General features: G+C 40.2%; 1 protein-coding gene across 4 annotated transcripts in view; it reads right to left on the reverse strand.

Annotated features, from left to right (window-relative positions):
* The window catches only part of Rab3c (RAB3C, member RAS oncogene family), a 226,810-nt gene that overhangs the window by 204,259 nt on the left and 8,484 nt on the right, over positions 1 to 14,067 (reverse strand). For all 4 annotated transcript variants that reach the window (NM_001360099.1, XM_006517741.4, NM_023852.5 and 1 more), the window contains exon 2: positions 2,034 to 2,261. In NM_001360099.1, coding sequence (NP_001347028.1) covers positions 2,034 to 2,261 — 228 coding nt within the window. The remainder of the gene's footprint in view (positions 1 to 2,033; positions 2,262 to 14,067) is intronic.

Raw genomic sequence — 14,067 nt, forward strand, 5'->3', positions numbered from 1 at the left:
GAGAGAGCAGGAGGGACTGCAGCACCTGAGCTGGGCTCAGCGAGCTCCATGTGGGGCAGCATCGCCCCAGAGTGAGAAAACACAGGAGGCAAGAACAGGCAGTAAGTTAGCTCTGGCCCAGAAGCAGCACTATTTTAAGAAGATCACCCACGTAAGTATAAAAACAATCATTTTTATTTTTTGAGATATATCAGTTTTGTACTAAGGACAGATAATGTTATAGCTCAACAAATAGTTATGTCAGCAGCCTAGATTTAGGAAACCAGTAATGACCACAAGGGCAATGTAACATACTATGCTAGTATACTGTGTATAAGGATTGATTTTAAATATCTCTAGAGGACAAAGAAGAGAAAGGAAGTTGGGAGTATCTGCCAGGAAAATGACTGCTCTTTCTGATGAGCAGGAAGTATGCTAATATGGTGTTAAGAGATGTGTGGCTATCAGAATAACTTAGTTTTTTTCAACCCACAGAAGGCCCTGGAAGTCAAGGGAACATTCTTAAACTTGAGTACGAAACTTATCCTATGACTTTGATTGCCCAAGGCTAAGAAGGTAGAGAAGGAAACAGGCTCTGAATGTGAAGCCGTGGATTCCATCTTTCTGTCTGCATGCACTGAGGGTATGTGGCCATCAACTGAATGCAAGTTCCTAACCAAATACCCACACACACACACTGTACCCTAAAGTGACTTTGGCGAGATGATAAGCCTGGAGCTGACCTACACCAAGCTTTTATATGAGTTCTAGTTAGACCTAGAAGATTCCAGATTTAGCATAAGTCAAATGGTCATAATCTGCTGTTAGACAGTTGTTCATGTATATTCCTGCATCTTTGCCTCTTTAAATTTTATCACTAAGACCTTTAAGACGGTTAAAGTTCATGCAGTTTATATAAACATTTTAATATGGGCTGTTCTATTTTTTAAAGGTCTAAATGCCACAGTCTGGGATTTGTCTCTCTTTAACTTTCTATATTTAATGGAAGAGGTATCAGGTCTGCAGATCTGCCCTCTACCAACACCAAATGATACTGTCTCCAAAGGAGGCCGACAACACCTCCTGGGAAATACTTGTCTATTGCTTCAATCAATTTGAGTGGCAGAAGGGGGTCCAAACTGACTCCAGTCCATCTATGAACTTAGGAACACTGGGATCTTCATAAGATATTTACTATATAGAATTTGTCTTATGAAATCTAGTATCTTGGTTACTTCATCACTTGGGACTGCTACTCACAGATATTCTTCTTGTTTCTTACTCTCTAGTTTTTTAAATTTACATCAACAATTTAGTTAAGAAACCTTTGGTCTTCAGGAACTGGGAGGGTCAGAAATCTAGACAACTGATTTCAGAATTTTGTGAGGAGCCTTCTTTTATGCATTTTGTTTCTTGGGATTTCTGCTATTTGAGCATACAAACATGGGTTTCAGAGCTGAAACACCAAGGTTTCTAAGTATAAAAAGGTTACTCTCAAAGTTAGGTTGAGGACTTCCTAGGAAGTAGCTCTATTTTCCCCATATTCTATCATCTTCTCTTGTAGCAATCCCTAAGTCAGGCTGACCCTTGTGCCCTGAAAGACTATATATGCATATGTATATATGTATGTATGTATGTATGTATGTATGTGTATGTGTATATGTATATGTATATGTATATATGTATTATCTGCTTAAGTACATATTATAAAACAAACCACAGAAGGCTTCAGACTTTCTCAAGGGCATGCAGATCAAGGAAGAGCCGCACTCTCATTGAGTGACCCCCACTCACCACCACCACCAAACACAGGAGCTTGGATTTCTTCTCTTCTAAAGACTGCTGAACAGCATCATATGACAAAAAGTATGTCAGTACCCACATCTTCAAAAGCATCACCTCACACTCTGAAACACAATGTTCTCCAGCAAAAAGGCTAGAAATCAAAGCTCAAGGGACCCATGGAGACCTGACAAAGTAGACTTTTTTCCCCTGCAGATTTGAATGTCTAACAGCCCCAGAGTGAAGAATGATGTCAGTTCAAAGTCACTTACCCAAATCTGAAGCTTGATTCTCTTCTCATTTTTGAATACAGTTTTTACTTTGAAATCGATGCCAACCGTGCTGACGAATGCAGATGTAAAGGAATCGTCGGCATAACGGAACAGGAAAGATGTTTTGCCCACGCTGCTATTGCCAATGATCAGCAACTTGAACATGTAGTCGAAGTTCTGGTCAGAAGAGTCTTTCTGACCAAACCTGGCATCTTGTGCAGAGGCCATCTGTGGGGGAAAGTGAGTTTGGATCAGTTTCCCATTTGATATTGAAGCAGACTCATTATTGCCCTTGCCAGAAACAGATGTCAGAGACTCAGGAAGCAAGTAGAGAGCACTCCCCAGTCCCCTCTGATGCTGGTATCCATGACAACAATTCCCAGCTGGAAAACAGAATAGCAAATCTTACAGCTCTTTCCAGCTGTGTTGGTGCTTGTCACTCTTCAGCATTCACAAGCAATCAAAGTCACCAAAGGTACCTTCTCTCAAAGTAACATGAAAAGCAAGGCTATGAGGAATCTGCAGGGCATGAGGGCTCTGAAACTTTGTAATCTCAGTTAGGGGGGCTCCAAGCTGACTGAACAGGGCTTCTCTTCTACAAATGTGCTTATTAGTCTTGCCTACAAAAAAATAAATTCTAAGCACATCTCTATTTCATCTATTAACTTTGTATCAAATCAGCATCCCAGTTTACACGTCAGCATCCTTAAAATTAAAAATAATGATAATGTTAAATTTATACAGTTCCAAATGTACCAGGCATTGCTCATTTATTTAACCCTCATACGAGGGTTAAATATAAGGTAGATACCTTATCCCTATTAAAATGAGCCGTGGAAATATGGGATAATGCACTCAAGTTTATTCAGACAGTAAGTAATAAATGCAGACTTCTAAAACCAGGCAATCGGGGCTAGGGAACACATTCCTGACCTCTGCCCTATTTCCCAGTGACATCTATATGATAAACACGGCACTCCAAAAGGGCATATGGGAGACATTTCTTGACAGCAGCATGGTGAATCCTTCCTGGTTTCAAGCACTGATTCTGTTACTTACCGTCTCTGTGAATTTAGCTTTATTGATTTTTAATTTTCTTCATTGTATAGTTGTTTTACTGTCTAAGAGCATGTACATGAACATTATGTATTTTGTGGACTTATTTTAATTGATATGCTACAGTTTCCCCTTTCACATGTAATAAAAGTGACCCAGTGTCTACCTAGAATTCTCATGAAAGATATAGAAAAAATACCTCTGTAAATCAGATTTGTAACTTGGTATAGAGTCAAGATTAGTTTACTGTTAAGTATAAATGGCTTAGGTAGATGTTTATTCTTTACTGTTTTCTTGATGATTTTACTATCTATCAAAGCAGTATTGTATCACTTCTAAGTACCAGTCTGGCTCGGGAGGGAAAGGAAGCATTCTGAATGGTGAGCTGATTTGCTTCAGCACCTTTCTGATGATATGAATTATATGGCAATTGCTCTGTTAGTCAATGTGCGAGCCACAAAGGACATATGGCGATTTAAACTATACTAAAATTAAACAGAATTTCAAATGTAGTTTTTAAAGTCACACTTGCTACATTTCAAGCAGACAAACTGCCACACATACCCAGCAGCTAATGTACTGGACAGTTATATACAAAACAATTGAACCATGGCTTCAAGTTCTGCTGAAAATGCTAGGCTAGGCACTCTGTTTTCCCATAAAACCTGGATAATATTCATTACATCTCCTCTCGAGAAACACTGAGTTCAGGATGGTTTGGCATTGCTGAGATGGAAGCTTGGTTCTCCATCTGAAGTGGTAAGAACTTTAAAGGTGGAACCCAGTACAAAACAGGTCACTGTGAACACCACTCTCAGAAGGGAATAGCACAAACTCTCAAGGAACCTTGCTTAATTTCCACAACAAAATGTTGTTACAACAAAAACAAACCTGGCCTTGAATCTCTCTGGCTTCCTATCTCACCCAATTATCTCTGACTCTTACATGTATTCACATCATGATGTCATCCCACATTCTGTGATAGAGCTAGAAGACCTCTAGACGACCTACAAGAAGCTGACACCAAGTATTTGAACCTCTAAAAGGTGTGCTCCATTTCTTTATAAAGTATCCAGCATGAGGTATTTTGTGGCAGCAACAGACATGGAATAATCCCAAAAGAAGGTCTAAAAGAAGCTCCAGTAGTGGGTAGATTGTCAAAACAATAATTAGCATTTGGGCTCATCTAAGACACCAAGACATTGAGGATTATGTTAATCGCCTGTAGCGAGAGACAGAATTGAGGGAGTCACAGCAGAAAGCAGGGAATGAGATAATGAGAGGACATACTACCCTTCTCCACATACTCATTGTGTGCAGGAGAGTGCAATTATTTGTATACAAGTAACACAAAGGGAATTTCTGTGCGTATCACAAAAGTTAAAGGTGACAAAATTCTGATTGGACTTCACATTCTTTAGAGTAATACAAATGTAACCATATAATCCCAAGGGCACATGCAGGGAAAGATGAAAACTTGTAGGGAGTGTTTGCTAGTGTGTTAACCCGGCCCATAAACAGGCAGCATCACCTTCCTTGGTAGCTGTGCAACATACACGCCTCGCCTAGCACTGGCTCACAACCTATCATTTTTAAGAGAAGATTCTTTTGAAACAATGAATGGTTTTCAACATCCTAATAGGAAGGTAACTGGATTGTGGCTTTTGTTGCTGCTTGATTTTTGGTTTGGTCGCTGCCATTCCTACAAATAAAGCCCGTTCACCGTTCCCTGAGATGCTATTCCAGCAGGTCTGCAAGTAGCCTCCATTAACGAGGTCCTTTGATGTCTTGTCATGGACCAGCTTAAATTCTAGATAAGGATTCAGGATACTCAGCCAAGCCACAGTCAGAAATGAGAGTGTAAATTTCACAGGACAGCTTGGCCTATTTGCTTACCATATTCTTCAGCCTATGGCAGTAAGGAGGCAGGTCAACAAGGTAGTGTGTTTCTCAGAATGCCTTAAAAGAAAGGATGGTACAAGCTACCACTATTAATAAAGTCTTATTGATTCTAAAACTGAAGCAATATAGGCATCATGAATATAGAGAGTTTTAAATGTAATTGTGAGGATTTAGTTGGGGGGACATAAGATTTATCTGGGAAGTACCAGCAATAAATTCAAGGGATAATTAATATAGCTGTGAGTTGGAAGTGAACCACAGTATTCAGGGTGAGCACAGTAGCCCTGGTAGACTTTGTAGATCCAGAGGAATTCTCCTGATGGCAGAGATTCGGAAATTTTTCTTACTCTTATTTTCTCATTTCTTCCTTTCCTTTCCTTTCCTTTCCTTTCCTTTCCTTTCCTTTCCTTTCCTTTCCTTTCCTTTCCTTTCCTTTCCTTTCCTTTCCTTTCCTTTCTCCCTCCTCCTCTTCCTCTTCCTCCTCCTCCTCTTCTTCTTGTTCTTCTTGTTCTTCTTCTTCTTCTTGTTCTTGTTGTTGTTGTTGTTGTTGTTGTTGTTGTTCTTCTTCTTCTTCTTCTTCTTCTTCTTCTTCTTCTTCTTCTTCTTCTTCTTCTTCTTCTTCCCTCCCCTCCCCTCCCCTCCCCTCCCCTCCCCTCCCCTCCCCCTCCCCTCCCCTCCCCTCCCCTCCCCTCCCCTCCCCTCCCCCTCCCCTCCCCTCCCCCTCCCCTCCCCTCCCCTCCCCTCCCCTCCCCTCCCCTCCTCTCCTCTCCTCTCCTCTCCTCTCCTCTCCTCTCCTCTCCTCTTTTGTTTTTCTTAAAAAAAAAAAAAAAGATAGCCTGGTATGTTACTCAGACTGGCTTCAAACCCCTGGCTTCAAGGCATTGGTCTCCTGCCTTAGCTTTCCCAGTGAGGAATTAATTAGAAAAAAAAATTCCAAGTCCACTTACTTTACTTTAAAGATTATATTTCCTTCTCCCTCTCTCTCTCTCTCCTGCTTTATACCATAAGAAAAGCATACAAAATCATAAATATCTGCAGAAACACATATCTTTTCTAAAACTTTAGACTAATGAAATAAATTCTGGCCCAAAAGATGAGAACGAGACATCTTTAATCTTGCTAAGAACAAAAATTCATTTGCTCAGTCTACAGCTGCATTTGAATGTCATTGGGGCTTAGCCACAGTCGCTATGTGAATTTACTGACATTTCTAAATACTAAGCTGTGTAGATGTTCTAGAAATTTTATGGGAATATAGAACTGAAACTTGAAAACATGGATAGGCAGCAAATTACCTATTAGACAACAAGTCAGTTTTCATAAAACATAAATTACTAATGCCTCAAACAGCATTGATTTTTAAGTTTAAAAACAAGAAAGAATCATAGGGTTACAAAGGCTGTGCACCACCAATGCCATCTGACCTTTCTGTGATCTCTTCAGATCTCAGTCAGTGTTTTAGCCACACACTGCATGCAGTAGGTCCACTGCTACAGTGTGCTGTACTGCAGAATAGCTCTACACACTGTTAAGTTTTTCTTTGCTTTGAGTTGAAACACACCTCCCTGTAGCCTCTGCCTCAGAGTTTTAGATGATGCCTTATGAATCAAGAGTCAGTTTCTTTTGCACTTGAGGAAACTTGAGACAGCTTAAGAAAAAATGAGCACTCATTCTATGTGTTTTTCTTCTTTCTGCTTGTGGTGGTTTAAATATGCTTGGCCCAGGGAGCAGCACTCTAAGGAGACATGGCCTTGTTGCAGTAGGTGTGGTCTTGTTGGAGGTGTGGCCTTGATGGTGGCCACTGTGGGGGTGAGCTTTGAGACCCTCCTCCAAGCAGCCTGGGAGCCATTCTTCACCTAGCTGCTTTCAGATGAAGAACTCTCAGCTCCTCCTGAAACATGCCTGCCTGGATGCTGCCATACTTTCTGCTCTGATGATAATGGACTGAGTTTCTGAACCTGTAAGCCAGCCCCAGTTAAATGTTGTCTTCATAAGAGTTGCCATGACAACCAACAGATTGGGAAAAGATCTTTGCCAATCTCACATCTGATAGAGGGCTAATATCCAATATATACAAAGAACTCAAGAATTTAGACTCCAGAGAACCAAATAACCCTATTGAAAATGGGGAACAGTGATAAACAGAGAATTCTCAACTGAGGAAACTTGAACAGCTGAGAAGTACCTAAAGAAATGTTCAACATCCTTAGTCATCAAGAAATGCAAATCAAAACAACCCTGAGATTCTACCTCATAGCAGTCAGAATAGTTGATATAAAAAACTCAGGTAACAACAGATGCTGGGGAGGATGTGGAGAAAGAGGAACACTCTTCCATTGTTGGTGGGATTGCAAGCTGGTACAACCCCTCTAGAAATCAGTCAGATGGTTCCTCAGAAAATTGGACATAATACTACCTGAGGACCCAGCTATATCATTCCTGGGCATATACCCAGAAGACGTTCCAATATGTTATAAGGACACATGTTCCACTGTGTTCATAGAAGCCCAGATGTCCCTCAATGGAGAAATGGATACAGAAAATGTGGCACATTTACACAGTGGACTATTACTCAGCTATATAATGACTTCATGAAGTTTACAGGCAAATGGAAGGAACTTGAAAATATCATCCTGAGCGAGGTAACTCAGTCATGAAAAAATACACACAGTATGTATTCACTGATAAATGGATATTAGCCCAGAAGTTCGAAATACCCAAGATTCAATTTACAGACCATATGAAGCCTAAGAAGAGGGAAGACCAAAATGTGGATGCTTCAGTGCTTCTTAGAAGTGTGAACAAATTACTGACAGGAGGAAATATGGAGACAGAGTGTAGAGCAGAGACAGATGGAAAAGCCATCAAGAGACTGCTCCACCTGCGAACCCATCCCATATACAGCCACCAAACCCGGGCTGTATTGTGGATGCCAGTAAGTGCTTGCTAATGGAAGCCTGATATGGCTGTCTCCTGAAAGGCTCTGCCAGATCCTGACAAATAAAGAGACAGATGCTAGCAGCCAACCATTAGACTGAACTCAGGGGTCCCAGATGGAAGAGTTGGAGAAAGGACTGAAGAAGTTGAGGGGATTTGCAGCCCCATGAGGGGAGCAACAATGTCAAAAGGCCAGACCCTATGGAGCTCCTGGGGACTGGACCAACAACCAAAGAATATGCATGGAGGGACTCATGGCTCCAGCTTCTTATGTGGCTGAGAATGGTCTTGTTGGACATCAGTGGGAGGAGCAGCCCTTGGACCTGAGAGTGTTCCATGCCCTCAGAGGAATGCTATGGGGGGAAGACAGGAGTGGGTGGATGAGTGGGAAGCACCCTCAGAAGCAAGGGGAGGAGGAATGGGATAGGAGATTTTTGAAGGGGAGACCTGGAAGGGTGAAAACATTTGAAATGTAAATAAAGAAAATATCCAATAAGAAAGGGGGCGGGGAGAGTTGCCTTGGTCATAGTGTCTCTTCACAGCAGTGGAAACCCTAACGAAGACACTGCTTGACAATTTCAGCTCCTTTTGCCCCCCTTCCTACTCCAGGACAGGCCTGAAAAATCCCGCACATCCTGCATGACTAAAACTGACATTTCTGCAGATTGTCTGGCTCCCTAGTGCGGCTCCCAGGCTCCAGTTTGAGAGTTTTATATCCTATTCACCACACATCACAGAAAAGTCTCATGAAGTGCACTGCATGCTTTTCTGTTTTGTTGTTAACTGTTATGATCACTATTCTCTCTATCTTCTCATTGTACTTGGTAATTTACTATTATTGGTGAACCTTTACATTTAATGTATCCTATTTTCTTTATCTCAAAATTCAATTACGATCTGATAATTTTTATGTCACTTCACTCAAAAAATGTTATTATTTGCAGATTTGGTTATATCTAAATTCTATCACTAGCATAGTTTAGTAAGACCACAATAATCAAAACATGATTCAGTTTGTACATAAAGAACAATGAACTATTCAGATAAAACCATCACCATTCATCACTCTGGAGCTCAGAATGTTTGATGCACATCTTGCACTCCTAAGAGGTGATGCCTTCAAGAAGACACCGCACCGTTCCCCTGAGATTCCACGGTTTGATAAAGAATAGATCATGCACTAAACTGACATGCTATTGTAGATCTCAGTCTCACTTCCCCACAATTCCTACCGACCAGAGACCCAGGAAATGACTTCTCATCACCACAAAGAACCACAGCCTAGGTCAAAAGTTTTGAAATTTGAAATTGTAAAAACAAATGAGAAAAACAAATTACTTTCAAAGATTTGCTTGCATAGTTCAACACCTAAACTACCCTAAGACATTTTATGAATATGGTGAGAAAAACAAAATGAAGTCATCCTGAAGTTATTGTTTACTTCCCGCTATTGATAATGGCCTGGTGGTATGTGAGAGGGATGTTTTAAATTCACCTTTGACATTAGAGAGGTAAATCTGAGGATGGAACCTTAACATTCAAAGTTTAGAAACAGAGTAGTTCTATATCACAATCATTATCACTAAAAATTAACGTTAGTAGCCCTATGATGCTATCATTCCAGGCAACTTCAAGGAAAAGACTGAAAAAAACGAATGAAGTCAAGCATACTAACAGAATTTCTAGAGACCTGTTATTGGAGACCACTGTCTCTCAAAGTGAAAGCTCTCCTTTGTGTACAAATGGCTCTGTTTCCCAGTCTGTCTCTGAGAATGGGTTAGACTTGTCATGCTCTGCCGTCTCTGAGCAGTTCTTTATCAATGGGACTTGTACTGTTTGCTCTACTGGGATCTAGCTGAAAAGAGGCAAGACACTATCAGTGTCAGGCTCACAATTCAGCACGGATCTGAATGCTTTCCAGGATATGGGAAGTAGCCAGGGCACAGAAGACTAAACTCCTACCCTGGTTCTAAAGCAAAGAGCTCAGGGAAACGGTGGCAGTGTTTGGAAATCATTGTCTCTTTACTTAAGCAGAGAATGCATTTCCCACAGGACTCTTGGGATAATGTCTCTGATACCTTGCCAACTTATATAACATTTCCAGGACTCAAATCTCCCCTCATGTTAAGGGATCCCTGTGCTCTTCTTTTACAGTTGTCTTTAAGCCCTTGTTTTTCTCTACTTATGAATAACTCCTTGAGTAGATACTGATAGCCCTTAGTTCATGGACAGAGCCCATAGCTGATAACAGCACCACCTGGAAGCATGGCGCTGTACCACGTGCTTCACACATGCTCACACCTAAGCCCTTCACCATGCCCAGAAGGTTTCATCATTAGCATACCCATTTTATAGGCAGCCTGGCATGGTTCAAGGTGTTTCCCTTCCTATGCTGGAACCATGAGAATGTCCTTCTCTGATCTTTACTCTGAGGCGACGTTCATACAACTGTAGATGGGTAAGATGGGAACCCTTTGGCATTCGGCTCTCGTACGTCTTAGCACTGACCATCCAGCAGTTTATTAGATGTAGTTTTGATCCTCCCCCAACTATCATCTACATAATGTTTTGTGTGACAGTTTTCATTCTGTGAAGGTGTGATTCTCTGTGTCCAACTTTCTATTTTGTCCCACAGACAGCAGATGACCCTGTTTGCTGAAATTCTTTCGTGGGACAAAGAGATTTTGATTTTCAGTGTTCTTATGATTATTTTTGGATGTCAACTTGACTAACCCATGGGATTAACCAAAAACCCAAGATGTTGGGCATACTTATGTTTGTTGAGTCATTTGAGGTAGGAAGACCCACCTTAAATCCCTATTACTTGAGGACAGAAGAGAAACCTTTAATCTGGGCCATACCTTCTCATGGCAGCCTATATAAAGGACAAGGGAGAAGGAAACATTTGTTCTGTGTCTTTTTGCTCTTGGCCTTGATGACAAGTGCATTCCCTCACTGACATTAGAGCCTACTTCTTTGGGATTCCAGTGTATTCTATAGACCAGCTGAGACATCAGCCTTGCCAACTGAACAACTACTAGATTCTTTTGAATTTTCCTTTGGTAGATAGCCATTGTTGGACTAGCTGGATTACAGCCTATAAGAAACTCTAATAAATAATATATATATATATATATATATATATATATATATATATATGTCTATGTATATATATGTATGTGTATATACATATGTATATACACATGTATGTCTATGTATGTGTGTACACATATATATCTGAATGTATATATATATATATATATGTATATATGTATACATATACACACACACACACACACACACACACACACACACACACATATATATATATATATATATATATATATATATATATATATATACATTCATTAAATCAGTTCTGTTTCTCTACAGAACCCTGAATAATGCAAGTTTATTCAACGTGGTTGTTGTATAAAGACAAGAATGACATCTGAGCTTCTTCTCTCTAGTAGCAGAAATTATCATTCCAATTTTGAGGATGGAATTAAGATGTGGCATGGAAGGCCAAGTGAAAGCAATCACATTTTATAGGATTTCTCAGCTTCTCAGCCTGAGTTCTAAGCCCTCACTGCCTGGACTAAATGTGTCCTTCAAGGGTTAGCAACATTATAACCTCAGCTAGTTCATTTTATCTTCATCAAATCTGAAACTTAAATGACAAAGAATATTGCAAAAGGTAGATGAACTTCTGAAAATGAACATGGATTCATTTGTTAAAGAAAGGCATATATCATGCATGCACAGTATAATATACACATGAGGCTAGGTCCTACAACTTACAGTAGAGTGTATATTGATAAACACATCATAAATTTAAACTATACTTAGGTTGAAAACTACATGAAATATACCAAACCTACCCAGCAACCACAGTCTCTTGCACATTGGCTGTCTACCTTCAGGTTTATGTGGCTACAAGGGAGCAGAGGTGCTATTGACCAGTGTCATAAGGACATCACACCTCATAATGCTATCACTAGTCCAGGAATAGGTCAAAACTCAAACTTGAAATATACTTTCTATGTAATATGTATTTTGACAATATTATGTTGTAGTGTGGCCTTAATGACCAATGGACCTGGTTACCTATAACTAAAGGGTTTTGTGACATGCAGGGTTGGATTTTTTTGTTTGTTTGGTTAGTTGGTTGATTCTGTTTTTTTTGTTTGTTTGTTTTGTTTTGTTTTGTTTTGACGCTAACACCACCAAGCTCGGCATATAACTAGTCACTCCAATTGTGGTTGGCATGGAGCAAAAGAGATGTTGTGATTCCAAACTCCAAATTCTTCCCAAGAGCCAGGAAATATCTTCCTCATGAGCAACTTTGAGAGAGGAATATAAAGCTTAAAAAAGAGAAATTCCTCAAGTAATCTCGATAGTTATATTTTCTATAGACACATGTCAATTCTTAAAAATGAAAATACATTTCAGCAGCAAAATGTAAAGGAAACATGAAAAAGTTTTCTTGTACACATGGATGGAATTCATATAAGATTTGTTTTGTTTGCTTTTTGTTGTTTGGGTTTTTGGGTTTGTTTGTTTGTTTGTTTGTTTGTTTTGAGACAGGGTTTCTCTGTGTAGCCCTGGCTGTCCTGGAACTCACTCTGTTGACCAGGCTGGCCTCGAACTCAGAAATCCACCTGCCTCTGTCTCCCATGTGCTGAGATTAAAGGCATGTGCCACCACTTCCCGGCCATATAAGTTTCCTTATTATTCCTTGGCAGCATTATCTAATGCTGTGTTCTCACATACACAGCATTTTGCTTATCTTGTTTGATATATTTTTATTCTTGTATCTAAATTTAAATCTTTATAAGCTACACTAGATTTAAGATCAACAGATGTGTGTAAATGAATCCTAACTTATGTAGGATTAAGATGTTTAGGGTGGGGCCAAGAAATGGTCATCTCTAAGACCCTCAGCATGGTTCTTTTGATCAGTCTGATGTGTAACCCATTTGCAAAAACCTTCACACAGAGGCCAGGGCAGGCTCACGTGGTCAAGTTCTCAGGTGTCTGCACAAAAGGACACTGAGTAAATTGTCATTTAATCTGAGGTCCCTAGGACCACAGAAATATGATTCTAAAGGTCGGTACCAGCTCCTGTCTTGACCAATTACCCCTTATGGTGCCAGTGACAGTCCACTCTTTTAAGACTGACTGTGTCAGAGAATGCTCAGCACCCTACAGTGTCAAGCCTATCTAGACATGCTGATTCTGGGAAATGGCTTCTCCTTCAATTATCTTTGCTCTGTAGTAGTCAGAACCTTCTGTGCACTTGTGTTTTAAGTCACTGTAAGCACTATCAGAATAGGAGGGGGTGACCCTGCAAGAATCAGTTATCATGTTCTCAGAGCACGCACAAGTGCTCCACTGAGCTCTGCAGAGGGTAGCCAAAGCTTTTTCAGCAGGAGCCTTTAAAAAATAACACTGTAGTACCTTACCTCATTTTTTATTAAAAAGCCTTAAAAGTTGATACATAGTGTCCAACTTGAGATGGCGAAATAACAAATATTTCTTATAAGAAGAGTATGTCTTCTTTAAACCATAAGAAGCAAGACAGGACAGATAGAGTCACCACTATGCATTCTAAGGAAAACCTTTTTGCTAGAGGAAATAAGCCTGAATTTTATTTCTCGTATATTGTTTCCCAACAAACTTTAGCCTTTAAGCATCTTTAAGGCATTACAGACGTTAAATACCTTAAAAGAGTCAGGTGCACCCTGGGAGAGCACCTATGCCTTCTGGTTCTGGGCATCTCTCTTCCATATTCCGTTCATCAAGGCAGCGCTTGTGTTGGACATTCATGAGGTCAGGACCTAGCTGCCCATGCATTTCTAAGACAAAGAACTATCTGACCACCCTGAAGGAATCAATATTCAATGTACTTGCATTTCCAGATTGTAGCGTTCCAGACTGAAGAAGACATGCTTGCTTCTCTTCCAAAAATGGCTACTCTGTGTCTATAAACAATGAGTCTACATCTCCCTGTGCACATTTATGCAGGCTTGTTCACCTACCCGCCCATACCTCTGGATCCTTTTTATCAGTGCCACCTCTCAGACAGGTGTTCACTGAATCAAACTTTCAAGGAATATCTATATTTTAATTCTAATAT

This window comes from Mus musculus, chromosome 13, assembly GCF_000001635.26.
Source record: "Mus musculus strain C57BL/6J chromosome 13, GRCm38.p6 C57BL/6J".
NCBI lineage: Eukaryota > Metazoa > Chordata > Mammalia > Rodentia > Muridae > Mus > Mus musculus.